General features: G+C 47.9%; 1 protein-coding gene across 1 annotated transcript; it reads right to left on the bottom strand.

The window, feature by feature from the left end:
- Positions 1-9648: 9648 nt before the first annotated feature.
- On the bottom strand, positions 9649-13762 carry LOC124684902. Its single transcript, XM_047219164.1, has 2 exons — positions 13051-13762; positions 9649-11287 (listed from the first exon to the last, which is right to left on the bottom strand). The coding sequence occupies exons 1-2, from the start codon at positions 13506-13508 to the stop codon at positions 9991-9993; spliced, it is 1755 nt and encodes a 584-aa protein (XP_047075120.1). The 5' UTR covers positions 13509-13762; the 3' UTR covers positions 9649-9990.
- Between the last annotated feature and the right edge of the window lie 3152 nt (positions 13763-16914).

Below are 16914 nucleotides of genomic sequence, written 5' to 3' on the forward strand. Positions count from 1 at the left end.
TTTAACGTTTACATGTATGCCCCGCGGAGAAACTAAGCGAGGCATCCTCATCACCTTCCCGACCAGGTATAGGTCGGGTGGCACGCCCTGCACTCCGCAACGCCGCGTGTGACCGGAAGAGCATTGCGGGCCGTCGCTCGGAGGGGTCTCAGCCAGCCGCAGCTCTAGGCTCCCCCGGCTCTACGGTGTTGACAAGGCCGCTACCCGCCGGTGGGTTTTGGCAATCAACACATTCACGGCACGCCCGGTGGGACAATCGTCTACATCAACCACATCGCCATCTACATCCGAGATGGCGGACGGCACGCCGGTCACCTACGGGGATCTGCCCGACGACCTCAAGAAGCAATACAACGAGATCAAGGCTACCCTCGAAGCCGACCTCATCGGCTCTTTTCGCAGAACCCGTTCCGGTGGCATCGGATGGAAGGGGTTCTCACCGGAAGGTGCACTCGATGGGATAGACCTCTCTACCCCGACGGAGGAACGCACCGGGGGTCCGCGGCGGGAGATCAACTACCCGGTGGCTCACTCGCTACACCGCCACTGCGAGAACTTGGTCAACGTGTTGGAGCGTGTCGCTCCGCGCGTGATCCGGGAGATCATGAGCCACCGCACTCGCCGTCGGGACCAGCTCTCGGGACTCATCAAGGAGAGTTGCCATTCCGGTCCCGACCGCCACTCGCCATTTGCGTTGGCAGCACTGCTGAAGTGCCGACTACACCGGCATTCCTCGTCTACGGAATTGGTGGCGACCCCGGTGACTACCGCGTTCTTAATGGAGGCGCCTAAGGAGATCCCTCATGGATACGCGTGCATGTATGTGCCGGATTGTGGTGACCGGGCACTCACAAACCAGGCCACAACATCGGGGACTCCGGCGAAGACAGGGAGGAACGTCGGCGACGAGCGAGACGTGGCTAACTAAATACGCCACGCCGACGAAACTCCCGAGCCCAGCCTCCCGCAGCTGGCTCGGAGCTGGAAAAGCAAACATGGCAGGCCAAGTACGCCACCCCGGCGAATCTTCAGAGTGCAACTCCTTCGGCCAGCACAGCGGATCAGATCAGTACCATACTGAGAGACCAGTTCGGCATAATGCCGAAAAGAAGGGCAGTCGGCTATTCCAAGCCGTACCCCGACGATTACGAGATGATCCCGCTGCCACCTAAATATCGGCTCCCTGACTTCTCCAAATTCAGTGGATCAGATGGCTCCAGCTCCATCGAGCACGTCGGCCGATATTTGGCGCAACTAGGACCGGCTTCAGTGTCGGATCAGCTACGCGTGAGGCTCTTTTCACAGTCCCTCACGGGATCGGCTTTTGGATGGTACACCTCTCTGCCACCAAACTCCATCCAGTCTTGGAAGCAATTGGAAGAACAATTCCATATGCAATACCATTCAGAAGCTTCCGAGTCTGGCATTGCCGATCTAGCACAACTACGTCAGAAGCGCGGGGAAACGGTGACAGAATACATCCAGCGCTTCAGGAATCTTAGGAACCGATGTTATTCGGTTCGTATAACCGAAAAGGAAGCGATCGAGTTGGCAGTAGCAGGCCTTGCAACACAGCTCAAGGACATGGCCTCCCAAGCAGATTATCCCTCGCGGCGCACATGGTTCGAAACTATCGGCATATGAACAGCGCCACCCCGACCTGTACCAAGACAAGTTCAAGCGTGCAGTAGTTATGGTCGATACGGAGGAGGATGAAGTGCTGCGGGAGGCCAAGAGATAGCGATGGCTGAATGGACTCAGGGGGAACCCCGTGGCCTCGCAAATGGGTAAAGCCACCGGGGCCGCCCGAGGGATTTGATTTTGACGTGACCAAGACCGAACAAATCTTCGACCTCCTGCTCAAGGAGAAACGGTTGACGGTTCCGGAAGGTCTCAAGTTCCCCACGGCAAAAGAGCTAAACGGAAAGCCATACCGCAAATTCCACAACTCGCTTTCCCATGCCACCAACGATCGCCGGGTGTGGCGTCGAGCACATCCAAGCGGCGATAGAGAAGGGGCGGCTAATTTTCAACCGATACGCCATGAAGGTCGACACCCAACCCTTCCCCGCCGTTAACATGGTGGAAATCACCTACCCCGAAGGTTGCCAGCCAGGTCCCTCGTTCAGCATCAACATGGTAGGACCCGGAAACCACTCCGGCAAAGATGGAGATGAGGGCAGCTGCTCTCACGAGCAAGGATACGGAAGAGGCCGCTCCACGCGATCGGCTCCGTCATGATGGCAAGCGCTATGTCACGAGAGGGAGAGGTGAAGAATATAAGATATCAGCGACCCCTCTCCGATCACCTCCTCAACAAATATGTGAGTCAGTATGACCAACGCCGACGGCCCAGTTACGATGATAGAGGAGATCGTTTGGCTAGAGAAGCCAGAGAATATCGTCGGCAGTATCACGATGAGGAGGAGCACGAGCGCTGTGCCACGGACGCATCAAGGGAGCAAGATGACAACGCCAGGCATTGGGACTGCCCCTTCTTCAGACACTGCTGGGATTCAGGAATGAGCCGATTGCCCACAATCGGCAATTGCCCAGAATGCAATCAGAAAGAGAAGGAGGCAGCCAACGTGTCTGTGTTCGAGCGCCTAGGGCCTCTCCCGCCACAAAGCAAGCGCGCTGAGTCACCTCGTTGGGTAGATCTTGAGGATTCAGAAGACGAGGGAGAAGTGGAAGAAGACAGGTACCACCGGCCAAGGTGGTGCCCTGATGGACTCAGCCGTTCCCAAAAGCGCAGGGTTCAGCGATTGCGCGGCCTAGAGGAAGCCGAAAGGTTGTACCTGCACACGCTAAGGAAGGCACGACCTGATCCGGTCGCAAAGGTTCAGCGAACCCTGGATGAAGAGGGTCGTCCACGGAAAATGGAGTGGCGCCCCAAACAGAGGAAAGCCGATGATGAGACATCGGGCTGGCACAAACATGGTACTCGTCTTGCCGACAGAGCTTAGCGCTCCACGACTCTACGGAGCACTCAAGGTGGACGACAGACAAGCGCATCAAGTCGAGAGGTTGGGTTGGTTTTATCCAGCCCGACCAAGTAGCAAGATCAAACCAATGAGCAAACCAGGAGAGGCTGATCCTTGTGATCGGCCCCAAAAATTTACGAAGGGAACTTACAAAACCTTCAACGAGCAACAACGTGGAGGCCGATTCCAAGCAATCGGCCAAAATTATCCTCACCTACCATTCTCGCTCGGGTTCAACATGTTATCCAACAGAGCCGATACCATCAATTTTCTTGACAGAATCGGCTCGGGGGGGCATCCAGGTAGATAAAATACGAGGATATGCAACGGAAGCATCTCGTCTTCTGGTAAGGAGTAGTGGAATATGGGGGCCGATGCACAGGTCGGCTGTAAAAAAAGAGAGAAGAAAGCGAAAATTCGAAAATTTTCAAACATAGCCGATGCAGCAGGCATCGACTTAAGGATATAACAGCCGATGCATGGCCATCGACTCAAGGGAGATTTCTTCAAGGACAATGTCAATGACGTGTGGATCAGGTCAAGGAGGCACTGCATAAGGAACTTCCCCACACATGATCAAGCCTAGGTCTATGCAGCTCTTTTATGCATCCTCGTCTCTGTTTTGCCTTGGCTGAGACTCGGGGGGCAACAGGCCTAGTAGGTGCTCTATCGAAGGACCGATGCGTTGTTATCGGCTCATTACGCGTTGGCAAAGAGGACAGATCGGCAAGGTCAGTAGGAGAGGCAAATCGGCTCAATCAAACTCAGAAGAAATCGGCAAACTCGAATTGGGGAACAGTTCTTCATTGATAGGCGAGATTTCTTACATAAAGAGCTAATTGCTCTCAAAAGGAAATACTGGGGATACGTTGCCCCATCTGCTACTACTGACCCTATGCTAGAGGTCCTATCTACGGGCCGTCACTGCCCTCATCGTCATCCTCAGAGCTCTCATCCGACTGCTGCCGATGGGCTCCTCGTCGCTACTCCCGTAGCCCTCCACGGGGGCCTCATCCCCGTCTTCGTCGTCGCTGCTGTCGTCGTCCCACCACATGCGAAGGCGCTTCGCTGGTGGGTAGCCCTCGAGGGAGTCGTCGTCGTCGTCGTCCTCCTCCTCCTCTTCTTCCTCCATCACCCCCTCGGAGGAGGTGAAGTCGTCCCAGGAGAAGCGATCGTCATCGCTCTCCTCCTCCGGTTCCCCGTCGGCGAGGAAGCGGAGGTCGCTTTCCCCGTCCGTCAAGGACTGGTCGTCCTCGGACCAGATGGAGAAGTCATGGTCTGACTCCTCCCCGGCCGCAATGGCGCGGTGGGTGTTGGCCGCATGGACCGCCGCTGGGTTGTGCTCCGGCGTCGGCTCGCGGGACGTGGAGGACTGGCTGGAGGGGTCCGACAGAGCAGAGGAGGAAGAAGACATGATGGTGCAGGAGGGTTTTTGGACTGCTAATGCGAGGATGCAGAGCGGAACTGTTCATAGCGGTTAAATAAAAAGGGATATGGTGAAAATTCAATGCCACAGCAGTTTCCGAGGAAGTGATGTTTGAAAGAAAGAGAAAAGACTGCCAAATCACGCGGAGAAGTTGAGAAGGCAAGTCATCATGGTGACGGATACTGCGACGGTTCTGCCACGACATGACCCGACGGGAGCGTGATGATTTTGGAAATACCATTTCCAAAACCAGGGGGGCATGTGTTATCACCAGGATTTAACCGCGATCAGGAGGTGGGCCGCGATCAAGATAGGCTTGGAAGGTTATATATGGAAGATCTATGAAGCGGCCTTGCACGGAGAATTTGGGCTAGTTAGCCCGTGTATCTTAATATAATAGATTGTGTATCGGGTTAGAAGTTAGAGTTTATCTCGTGCACGGTTTAGTGCACGCCCACATTAGAAAGTCCGCTGGACTATAAATATGTATCTAGGGTTTATGGAATAAACAACAACTCACGTTCAACCCCAAAAACAAACCAATCTCGGCGCATCGCCAACTCCTTCGTCTCGAGGGTTTCTATCGGGTAGCGACATGCTGCCTAGATCGCATCTTGCGATCTAGGCAGCACAAGCCCCACGTTGTTCATGCGTTGCTCGTATCGAAGCGTCTTTGATGGCGAGCAACGTAGTTATCATTAGATGTGTTAGGGTTAGCATTGTTCTTCGTTTAAGCATGCTTACGTAGTGCAACCCTTGCATATCTAGCCGCCCTCACGCTTGTCTCGGGTGTGGGGCGGCACCCGCTTGATCATTATTTAGTAGATCTGATCCGTTACGATTGCTCCTTGTTCTACAAGGATTAGTTTAATATACTGCAATAGTTAGGCCTTACAAAGGGGGAGTATCCGGTGGCACGTAGGGTGGCGTTCGCAAGTCCTAAACGGGATGTTCCTAGGATCAACTTCATGTTGGTTTTCGGCCTTGTTTAGGATCGGCTTACGAGCACCGTGCGTGGCCGCAAAGGCCCAACTCGGAGTAGGATGATCCGATTATGCGGTGAAAACCCTAAATCGTCGTAGATCTCTTTAGCTTCATCTTGATCAAGCAGGACCACCAAGTATTCGTGCACCCTGTACGGATCATGGGTGGATCGGCTCTTTGAGCCGATTCACAGGATAACCTGAGAGCCGATCGAGGCTCGTATTTAACGTTTACATGTATGCCCTGCAGGAAACTAAGCGAGGCATCCTCATCACCTTCCCGACCAGGTATAGGTCAGGTGGCACGCCCTTGCACTTCGCAACGCCGCGTGTGACCCAGAAGAGCATTGCGGGCCGTCGCTCGGAGGGGTCTCAGCCAGCCGCAGCTCTAGGCTCCCCCCGGCTCTACAGTGTTGACAAGGCCGCTGCCCGCCGGTGGGTTTTGGCAGTCAACAGAAGCAATAAAAATATGCAAAGTATGCAAAGGATTGAGCTCCCTAAGACGATGTGATCAAGTTACCCAACCGAAAGCCCCTCTTAATAGTGCGGCTATCTATCCTATAATCCGGTCTCCCATCATCCACCTTGAGACCGGTAAAGGAAAACCTAGCAAGGCCATACCTTTGCCTTGCGCATCCCGCTTGATCTTGATGATAACTCTTCAAGCTCTACACAAGCCGGAATGCCTCACTTGATCAATGTTGCTTCGTGAAGACTCACAAATACTCCCCCATACACTATGATGGGAAAGCTCCATTGATGCACATCTTCGCATGTCCATTATCACCAAATGGACGGCAAGCTTCAAGCATGTGATCCACTTGAGATGCTCATCTTGAACTTGCCCAACTCAATCCTTGTATCTTCTCATACTCACATAAGATAGAGCATGGCTAATAATGAGTTCCACATAAGAACTCCATCTTCATTTCTTCTTCTTGATCATATCACATATGTATCTTCATAACCGATGATCTTGATGCCAATACCCAAGGTATACCTTTATCTTCATGGCATCCATACTTGAATCCAACACATGGAATACAAGTAGTACCTATGGAATATTCCTTCATATAAACTCAATGAAAACATTAGTCCATAGGGGTTGTCATTAATTACCAAAACCACACATAGGGGCAATGTACCCTTACAATGTGTCTCTGCCTCGATGAGCTGGTAGCGGTCAGCGTCCCGTCAGATGGTATCGAACGACTCATCGGTCATGTCCATGGCATCCTCGTCCCTGAAGTCGTTCAGGTCATCGTCGCTAATGTTGAGCTTGTCAAGGTCGATGACATCGGCGTGAATGGCCATGAACAACTACGCCGCCATCCCCACGGCGTGGAGGGCGTCCAGCAATGCCCGTAGCTGCAACGGCGTCAGGGCAAGCCTAGCACGGGCCTCTGCGAGGCCCGCCTCGGTCTGCACCCTGAGCAAGGAGGCGTCAACCATCATCGTCGCAATCAACCGTGGCCGCCGGAGCAATGACTCTGTGAAGAGCAGGTTGCTCTCCTCGGCGACGCCTCCTCCTCCGCCTCCTCTGCTTCGTCCTGGAGGGCGCACGCGGCGGTCTCCTCCACCCTAAACGCTACCGTCACGGTGAGCTCCTTCGAGTGTGGATCTTCCAGATAGTGGGCACACACCATCTCGGCCAGGCGGCTCCAGGTGCAGTCGTGCTTGGCCATGGGTGTTTGCTAGGTTTTTTTTCCCTAATGGTCGCAGTGGTGCCGTCTATTTATAACTATGGTGAAGGACGCGTGCACGAGCCCTCTCCGGCGCTCGGGAATCGGTAATTGCTGGCGGGAGGCCATGACGGGATGCTAATCCCATCACTCATCGTCGATGGTGGCAAAGGAAAATAAATGCATCGGTCCGCTGGAGCTATCGTGACGCAAACGAATATGCGGACAGATTCAGCCGATTTTGACGTTCATGGCCCGACCCAAATGGATTGAAACGGACACAATTGATATCCCAAATGGGTCGGGCTGTTCGAGATGTCCTAATCCTGAATGCATACATATATCTCCAAAAGGAGGAAATTTGACGTAAAGTGAACAAAAAAGGTTACAGGTCAACGAAAATTATAAAACTACCAACATATTTTATTTTGTACAGCACAATAATTATGAATATTGGCACATAGAAATTTGCCTAAGGATAGGTATTGGGTAGTCAACGAGACATAAGAAGGAACCCACAGTAATCTATCTTTTCAAGGAAAAATTACGAAAGTTGACACAGAGAGCTTACGTCCTGCTATCCCCGTGCGTGTAGTTTAGTCTTTGTAAACACATCATGCAGTCCAAAGTCTAACCAGCATCATCAGCCATCGACAACACTAATTAATAATTGAATTGAGTTATTGGGTAGGGGAAAAGTCGCACTTCTAGACACCGCAAATTGACATTAATCTTCCCCAATACGTTGCATAATGTTTTCTACTTCACGCATGGATGATTCAGTGATATTATTACTAGAAAATGCATGGATAACCACTCTCACTTGCAAGAGGCCATAGCATAAGCTTCTTGACCATGGACTTGGACAAAAGAGGTGTACTTAGCTGAGGAAATTTGTGCGATCATGATAATGACCAGGTCTAGATGCATGACCAATCTCAGAGTTGTATGTGAAGGATTCAAGTCATCTGGATACAACTAAAGAAATAACAGATTCGAAAGGTTTTTCTAAGAGTTAATAATACTTCTTTGTTACTATTCAGTGTAACTATTCATTTTGTTTCCACTCCAACAACAATGGACAGAAATTTTTGGCTCCTCGGCATCAGTGCTCCTGCTATTTAAAAAAATCACACTTATATGTTTCAAAAAAATTAGACAAAAAACCATGGTGTAGCCAATGAATTGTCCCGCGTGCAAAATTTAATATCAAATACAAAATATTCTGGGCTGCACAAAAATAACAGACGTGTGGATGTGGGTATGCATATTTCAAATCTCCAAATTTCAACAGATTTTCTCTTTTTTGTGTAGCCTACAATATAAATAATTTTATATTAAAATTTTACGCGCTTGTAGGTTACGTCAATTGTTATGTATGATTTTCGTTTTCAGATTTTTTGAAATAAATATGTATGATTTTCGATTTTTGTAAACAAGAGCACCGGTGCCTAGGAGCCAAAGACACTTTTGAAACAACACTATGCTTTTTTCAATGGCTTACCACAATGTATTCCTTCACGTTACCTATCATCATAATAGACACAACTTGTACACTAATAAATGTCATTGCGCATGACATTCAGTCTGAGTTGACAATACCATGAACAAGAAAAAGAATTGAAGTAGTGCATCAGAAATGATTAAGTGGATTAATACGACTAGATGTGTAGATGGAGGCGGCTGTGGACATGGACAGCTCCGTAGACCTCCATATATGCGTACTGGTACGTCTGCCTCCCGACCTACTCCCACAATTTATTCCTCTTTTTATTTACCTTTTCCTTTCATATTAAAAAGTTCAAATAACTGCATTCTTATCTAAGGGTTTTTTCTCCTACTTTGTTGATTAGGGAGGAACCACGCGTTTGACATTTTTATGACCGTTAGATGAGGCAGAGAGATTCTTTTGGGCAGGTGAAGACAAGAACACAACGAAGAAAGATCATCTTATGGAAGAAAGTTATCCTCCCAACCCAACAGACTCTGAAAGATCAGGTAACAACAGTTGCTTAATTTGGTCATGATGCTGTTCTTTTTTTGCTAACGCTTTGCTGGTAATCTGTTGTACAAATGGACAAATGATGCAGCATGTGTCAGGTTCAGAAGGAAAAGAAAAGAAAAAAAGAACAGAGCTTTAAGTACATGGTGTTAGTATTTATCTCAGACCATGAGTAGAGTTTAAACACATGGGTTCAACTACAATATGCTATGTAATGATCAGCTTGTATACAAAAATGTATCACGAGAATTTACATCACATGTAGTTCAAATAAAGCACATCCTTTGGCAAGAGTTATTGGCCAGAGCAATTGCAAAGGGCACCAGCCCATCATTTGGCAGAACAGATGTCATTAGCTTGGAATCACGGTGTAAAATGGTACTAAACCCAACCCGTGATGCTGATAATGACAAGATGTATCCTTCCACACAAACATCCAGTGAACCTGCCCTGATGTATAAGGTGGTTTATAACCTTTCCATGGAAATATATTGATGGACACCACTAGAGCTGCAAATGAAGGTACCACAGTGAATGGTGCATATGGAAGCCGCTATGGTACACCAGTGAGAAAAGGAACACTAGAGATTACACCAGATGAATTTATTTCACTCTACACAATCACATTTTCGACAGAAATCACGAAGCATGACTGCTAGAGATTTTGAACCAAGGAACATATCATCAGTTACAATTGTCTTCCAAGCAAAAAATAACACATTAACAGCTACTAGCACACTTCCCTCTACCACTATGTCAACATAATCATGCATCAAACGGGCAAAGCACCGGATTAACAAGTGTCACTGAAACATGAACAAGAAAGAAAGAAGAACAATTCTTCTCACAAACACAACCTCCACAACAATGCAATCTTCTTTCCTCCCAAAGAACCAACCCAATGCAATCATGTTCATACCCTCCCTCTGCTTTCGCCCGAATCTGCAACTGCACTCATGCCTTCGCCTTTCTCACCCAGCCTCTTATCGTCTTCCATTCCCTTGAGATGCCCGGCGGCCTTCAGTGCCCCAATGTTGCTGACATTTCCGAAGATGAGCACAATGATGCCAAGGAAGCAGCCCAGGAATGCAGCAGCAAACGATCCTCCTGCGCGCCCAGGGCCAGCTAATGCGGCAGCAAAACCGATCATCGCACCAATGCAGCGCACATAAGCATACCAGATGGCAAATGCGCCCTCCTTGCCTGGCGGTGAGGCATCGAGCAGCAAGATGCGACCGAATGAGTGCAGGATACCATTGGCTGTGCTCTGGACAAGAGCAATAACAATGATGTGTGCAGCCCTCCACCTGTGGTTCTTGAAGTAGAACCCAGCACCCGACACAAACAGGGCGATGATGAACCCAAGCAGCTGCATACGAACTGCATCAGCGCGGATGATTATCTGGATTGGATGGAGCAGTGGAAGCGAAATCAACGGGAACAGGAAGTAGAGGATCCATAGAACGAGAACAAGGACTGGCTTGATGCAGACACCGCCAATAGCATACAAAGTGCCACTGGTGAAGATGCACATTGTGGCAAAAGATGACAGGAACACTGCCACTAAGCTTCCAATGGCCTGTGGGTAACGAGCAAGGGTCATGCTGTAGCTGAGCTTGGTGAAAAAATTGGGCTCAAATGCTGTGGTGGGTGATGAGCTGCTGGGCCTGTTTGTGAAGAGACCATGGCAGATGCCAATGAACCAGATAAGGCCACTGAAGATTGAGACAACCCAAAGGCCAGTGAGCTGGTCAGTGCGCCTTAGCATGTGGTACATGAATGCGGCCATGAGCGCTGCCCCGATACCGCCAATGGCGGTGCAGTACAGACTGAGCTGGCTGGCAGCAGCACGGCGGCGAAGGACAAGGTGCTTGCCTGAGTCATGAGCAGCAAGCCCACGGATCATCAGCCCAAGATTACGGGTGTGCACAGCCTCAGCAATGATGATAGCCGCGGCAATGAAGAGAATGTAGAACAGGAACACCCAAACTGTCTTGAAGAAGCCAGTGAGGAGGCAGAAGAATGAGCCAAATGAAGTGGCAGCGATGAGGATAAGCGACTGGTACTGGCCACGGTCAAGGTGGTGCGCAACCTGGGTGAGGAGCGGCGCCACGATGAGGATGCCGATGGCCCATGACAGAGCACTCCAGCCCAGGGGTGACATGTTGGAGTCAGAAATGGCAATGGAGTGCCTGGTCAGCCTCTGGTACCTGGTCAATATTCACAAACATGGTGTGAGCATTGGAGGTTCGGGTGCATGACATTAACATGCAGTAGAAGTAAAGAGTGCATGACTGAACTGTACAAAGAAAGAACTGCAAGTACATATAAATAGAACTGTAGTTCAGATCAAATATTTAAAGAATTGCCTATTGAAAATTACGGTGCCAAACTTGCAAAGGTAGATGCAAGATTTACTGATTACAAGGAAGTGGGTTGGGGTGTCAATGTTCACACATTCATGCATCAACGAACATCTTGTTTGCCATCAAGGGGCAGTTAGTTGGCCCTATGCAATTTAAGCATGGCATGCTGTACCTACCAGTTAGCTGGACCTGCAGTTAGCCAACATCAACCAACATTTTTGGGAGTAAAAGCAAAGAGCTTGTGCATAATCACAACGGTTATGAGCCTCTTTTCCTGTTCAAAAGGGCAAAAAAAAAGGCCAAAGAGAAGAGGCAAAAGCATGGGCCTGCTTTTGTGCACTCATTTTCTTGGTTCTATCAAAAGTGAGACAAAAGCAATGTAGTCACCCCCAGCTATGCACTAGATCTATATGCCTCAGAAAATGCACTCCTACATGGCTATTTTTTCTCCTACAAAAAACACCACTCATCACAAAAGAAAAAAATTGTGCTAGTAGAATTTGAACTTTGAACTTGAAATACAGTACTAGCTAGCTCAAACATGGAGTACTACTATCTGAGGCATGGAAGCAGGTTTCAGAGGCCGTATTCAATGATATACACAGGGCCTCCTCATAAATTTTCACAGTTAATGGCATACACTGTCTGCTACAAGTACCGTTCCATTTTTCTATCCCATAGCCTAAATGTTCAACGTTCCTAAAAAAATTTGAATGGATTTTACACAGGGCACCCTTGGGAATCTCTTGTTTGACCTTATCCTCCCAAGAAATCATGTGACCCTCAACAGGGCAGGGCTAAACAAAAAGAAACTGACAAAAAAGGTGCAGTTTTAATATGGTTAGATATAGACAAGAGAGAAAATCTTGGGGAAAATAAATAAAATGAGGGTATGGGAAATAGCTTCACTGAGCTATCTATCTAGGGCCAAAACAGTAGCCATCTTTTGGATCTTTGCACCAGAATCTCTTATCTGCTACTGATAATAATTGAGAGCACACAAGGAAACATGGAATCTCTGAGGTATCACACCCTATTTCTCCTAGGATTTTTTGCATATACGCCATACGTGAACGCGCCCACAGGTAAGCAGGGGAAAAATCATATATTTGTACTTGAACACAGTAGCAGAAATATAAATAAATTAAAAATAATAATATGAGTGAGCAGAAGTACAAGATCACGAGATGAAGCAAGAGAAGGGGCCAAAACAGACAGAAAACCGCAAGGCAAGAAAGCGTCTGTACAAAGGTGCAACACCATGTTTCCTCCTTGGTAGAACAAAACAAGAACCCTTTTTGTTTTGAACAGGCTCACATGAGAAACCAGTAGCTTGAAGTTCCCTAAACCCAAAGAAAACATTACTGCTCCCCAGAAATTTTTTACTGTAAGACAAATCTAGCACAAGCTCACTACACAGAGACAAGGTAAGAGAAACTACACGAAGAAGAAAACAAATCCACCAAATTTGTGAAAGAGACGAACTAAAAACCTCCCCCAAATCTTGCAGAAAAAAACAAGAACTCAAACAACAGAGAAAAATGAAAGCTTGACTAGGGAAGATACTAACAGAGAAGGGGAGTGAGGGAGGGGAGTGGCATGCTTACATGGACATCTCGTGGATGGAGCAGGAGGCGCCCTTGACCATGTACTTGGTTTCCGGCGTGAAGTCGGAGTTGGGGAAGGCGACCTGGGTGACGATGGCCGGGAACAGCACCGGCAGCAGGAGGTGGGTGATGAAGTAGGAGCAGAAGCCGTAGAGGTACCAGCCGACGAGCTCCACCATGGCGGGCGGCTCCTCCGGCATGACGTAGGCGGGCGCGGCCGGCTGGCGGTACGCCTCCCTGACCACCTGGATCTCCCTCGTGGTCTCCTCGGCCGCCGGCGGCGCGCCGTTCCCGCCGTTCTTGCCGCCGTTCTTGGCCATGGGCGGCGCGGCGACGGGCGGGGGCGGGACGGCCGCCTTCTCCTTGGTCGGCACCGCCGCCGCCTTCTCCTTGTCCTCCTTCTGCAGCGCCTCCCTCATGCTGCTCCGAGGCTGCGGCAACTGCTGCTGCTCCGACATTGCTCCTCCCCTTCTTCTTTAAGCAGCAGCTGCTAGCTACCAAGTGAGGGAGAGAGAGGACGGCGCGCGGCAGCTGCAGCTACCACCAAGCTTGTGTGTGTGTGGGAGAGAGCAAGCTATGAGAGAGAGGGCAGTGGTTCTTTTGAGGAGTTCTTGGGTTCGGCTATGGTGGCGGTAGAGAGAGAAAGAGGGAGAGGAAAAGGTGGCGGATTTGAAACCTAGGAATGCAATGGGGTTCTGGGTATAGAGAGAGAGGAGAGCTGTGGAGTGGAGTGGTGTTCTGCCATTGGAGCCAGCCAAGGAGGGGCTGGTTTTATGGGGGCGTGGGGTTTTGCTACGGGGACCAAGCCAAAGCCACATGAGGGAAGGGGCTGCACACTATTCTTTGCTTGGTGTTGATGAGTTGGCCTAGGGTTTGGCTGGGCCGACGAGTGCGACGTTCGGTGTCACGATACATATCAATGATCGGTACTATTACATGTGACGTACTTGTACCTAGAATTATAACAGATTTTGTTGGTTCCCTAGTTTCACTTTTTTGATTTTGTACACTAGCTTGAGGTAAGGTAGTCTTTGGTAATCGCGTGAGTGTTTATTTTGAGAGTGTAAATACAGAGTAATTCCTATCGGTTTGGTTGATGAGTTTAGGATGTTAGTAGACTCTATGATGGTGACCACAGATGGCTGGCAAGGGACGTACTACAAAGTTGGCATTTTGTAGAATGTGGCTAATAGGTACAAGAAAATTGTTAGTTAGCTTTGTAGTTTACAAGCAAGCAAGACGAAGTGTGTACAAAAAACAACGCAGGGTATGAGTTGGCGAGAAAAACCATAGGTATTCATTATACTTTTTCATTTTCCTTTCATGTAAAATTTAAGAAGTGGCAATGCAAAAAATTTGAAACAATCAATTTTCCATGAGTTTACGATGCTACTAGTTTCTATGATAGCACTAGTAGAAACAAGGGCTTTTATCCTGTCCTCGAAAGTGCTTTTGCACCGGATTTGGCACGAACCGGTGCATTAGCACCGGTTCGTGCGGTCTGCATGTCCAGGGGGCATTAGCACCGGTTCGTGCGGGATCTTTTGCACCGGTTCGTAACACGAACCGGTGCAAAGGAGCAGCGTCGACCACAAACTCTTTGCACTAGGTTCGTGTTACGAACCGGTACTAAGATCTACCCTTTTCGCCGGTTCAGTAGCACGAGCCAGGTGCAAAAAATTTTCTACTCCCCACGCACCTCCACCCCCCCTGGATCGCCTTTTTTAACACTGTAAAATAGAGAAGAAAATGATAGATTATTCAAAAAATAAAATCTTTTGAGATTCATGTATGTTATGCAACCTACTATTAGGGAAAATTAACAAATTTGAATTTTCACATTTGTTGCAAAAAATGTTTGAAAAATGGTAAAACCGCATTAACTTTTGCATACGACGTCGAAAAAAACGTATAATATATCAAAATCATCGTGGGACAAAATTACATCCGAATTCACCGGGGTTTACCGGTTAGCTAATTTTTAGATTTTGAAAATTCCAAATGAAAATATTAAAGCAGGAAGATTTTAGTTTTTTTGCAGAATTTTTTAGTTTTTTTGCAGAAATTTAGGATTTCATATTTTTTTTATTTTTAAAAATTAAAATTAATAATTGCATCCTGCATAAAGATTGCTATTACTTTTAGCAAATTATAAGATTTTCAAATTTTTAGGTTTTAGGTTTGGCAAAAAAAAAATTTAAAAATTGAAAAATAATTAAAAATAATACAAATTATAAAGTTAATGTTTATTTATTTATTCAAGATTATTATTACAACATTACTTTGGTTTATTAAAATAATTATTTGAAATTCGAACAATAAAGAAATATGACATCGATCGACATGTTAATAGGATTGATATGATACTACTATCACATACATGCGCGCGAAGCACTTGGATGCGGGATGGAAAGGAACTTGGAAGTTAAGCGTGCTAGTGCTAGAGTAGTGGGAGGATGGGTGACCGAGCGGGAAGTTTGAGCATGAGTAAGTAATTGGATTAGAGATAAGAGTAGTTAGAGACTAACCTTGTGAAATAACTAAAATATTAGAAATTCTGAAAAAAGAAAAAAAGGGAGTAGAAAATAATTCAAAAAAGTGTTTTTCGCCGCGGCGGCGTTTTGGGACGTTTTTACGCCGCGGCAGCCCTTTAGCACCGGTTCGTATTACGAACCGGTGCATAGCTCCCATGCCGAGCGCCCCACGGCCGGCCACGTGGAGACCCCTTTAGCACCGGTTCGTAAGCGAACCGGTGCAAAAGGGGGGGCCTTTTGCACCGGATGGTTTGCACCGGTTGGCCATCCGGTGCATATGGCCATTACCAACCGGTGCAAAAGGCCATATTTCTACTAGTGTAGGGACTGAAAATGGCCAGCAAGGGACATGGATTTTGCAAAATGCAGGTAATAGGTACAAGAAAATTGTTGGTTGGCTTTGTAGTAAACAAACAAGACGAAGTGCCTATAGTAATAATAACAGCATGAGTTGGCTAGCAAGGTGGTAGATATCTATTATGTTTTTCATATTCATTTCATGCCAAAAAATAAAAAATATGTGACAAGGCCAGAAAAATGGTCACCAACAGGTTGCATATAAACCGTTCTTAGCAATCTACGTGTCACATACCGTATCATAACAATGTGAAACAACCAATATGACTGCTTATGTAAAAAAAACAATATGACTACAGTTAACAAGAGTCTTCTTACAATTTAATACTACTTAAAACCTAAGTACTACCCCCAAATATAATCGAACACATAAGTATTGTCACAAACAACAATAAGGCAGTGCATATTATTGTTGGAGCCCTAGGGGAGGGGGATCCGTAGCAGCTCCTAGTAGCAAAGAGGGCGGGACATGGTCCTCTTCGGATGCCCTAGCCAGCTATCTAGCGCCATTGTTATTTCAGATTTTTTTCACTTTGCCCTGGCCCCTAGGCGACCTGCCTCGCCTGCATCGGTCGCAATGGGGAAACCTTGTTGCTTCCCTCCTCCATCCGCCCCTTTTATCTACTCTGCCTCTTGTGCTGTCCATCGGCCCATTGCTCTCCCTGGAACGGGATAGGGTTTTCGTTGACACCTTGACAGTAACAGCATCAACCATGCTTTGCTTATTGCTAAGTGCAATCAGTTGAGAGATTAATAGTGTGGTGATAATGCTTGCCTGGCTGACGTCTCGCCGCTGCTGATGGACGGATGCAATCACCTGCGCGTCACCAAGGGTTATTATTCGTGGCAATGACACCCACTGTAATAAGTTCACCGGCATGTGTGGATTTTTCTTCTTCACGTGCAACTTGTAGGTGAAAAAACTGACACGTTGAAACGTGCATGAGTCAAGTTAAAAGCTTTGGGGTGCTGC

The sequence above is a fragment of the Lolium rigidum genome, chromosome 1 (genome assembly GCF_022539505.1).
Source record: "Lolium rigidum isolate FL_2022 chromosome 1, APGP_CSIRO_Lrig_0.1, whole genome shotgun sequence".
NCBI classification, from domain to species: Eukaryota; Viridiplantae; Streptophyta; class Magnoliopsida; order Poales; family Poaceae; genus Lolium; species Lolium rigidum.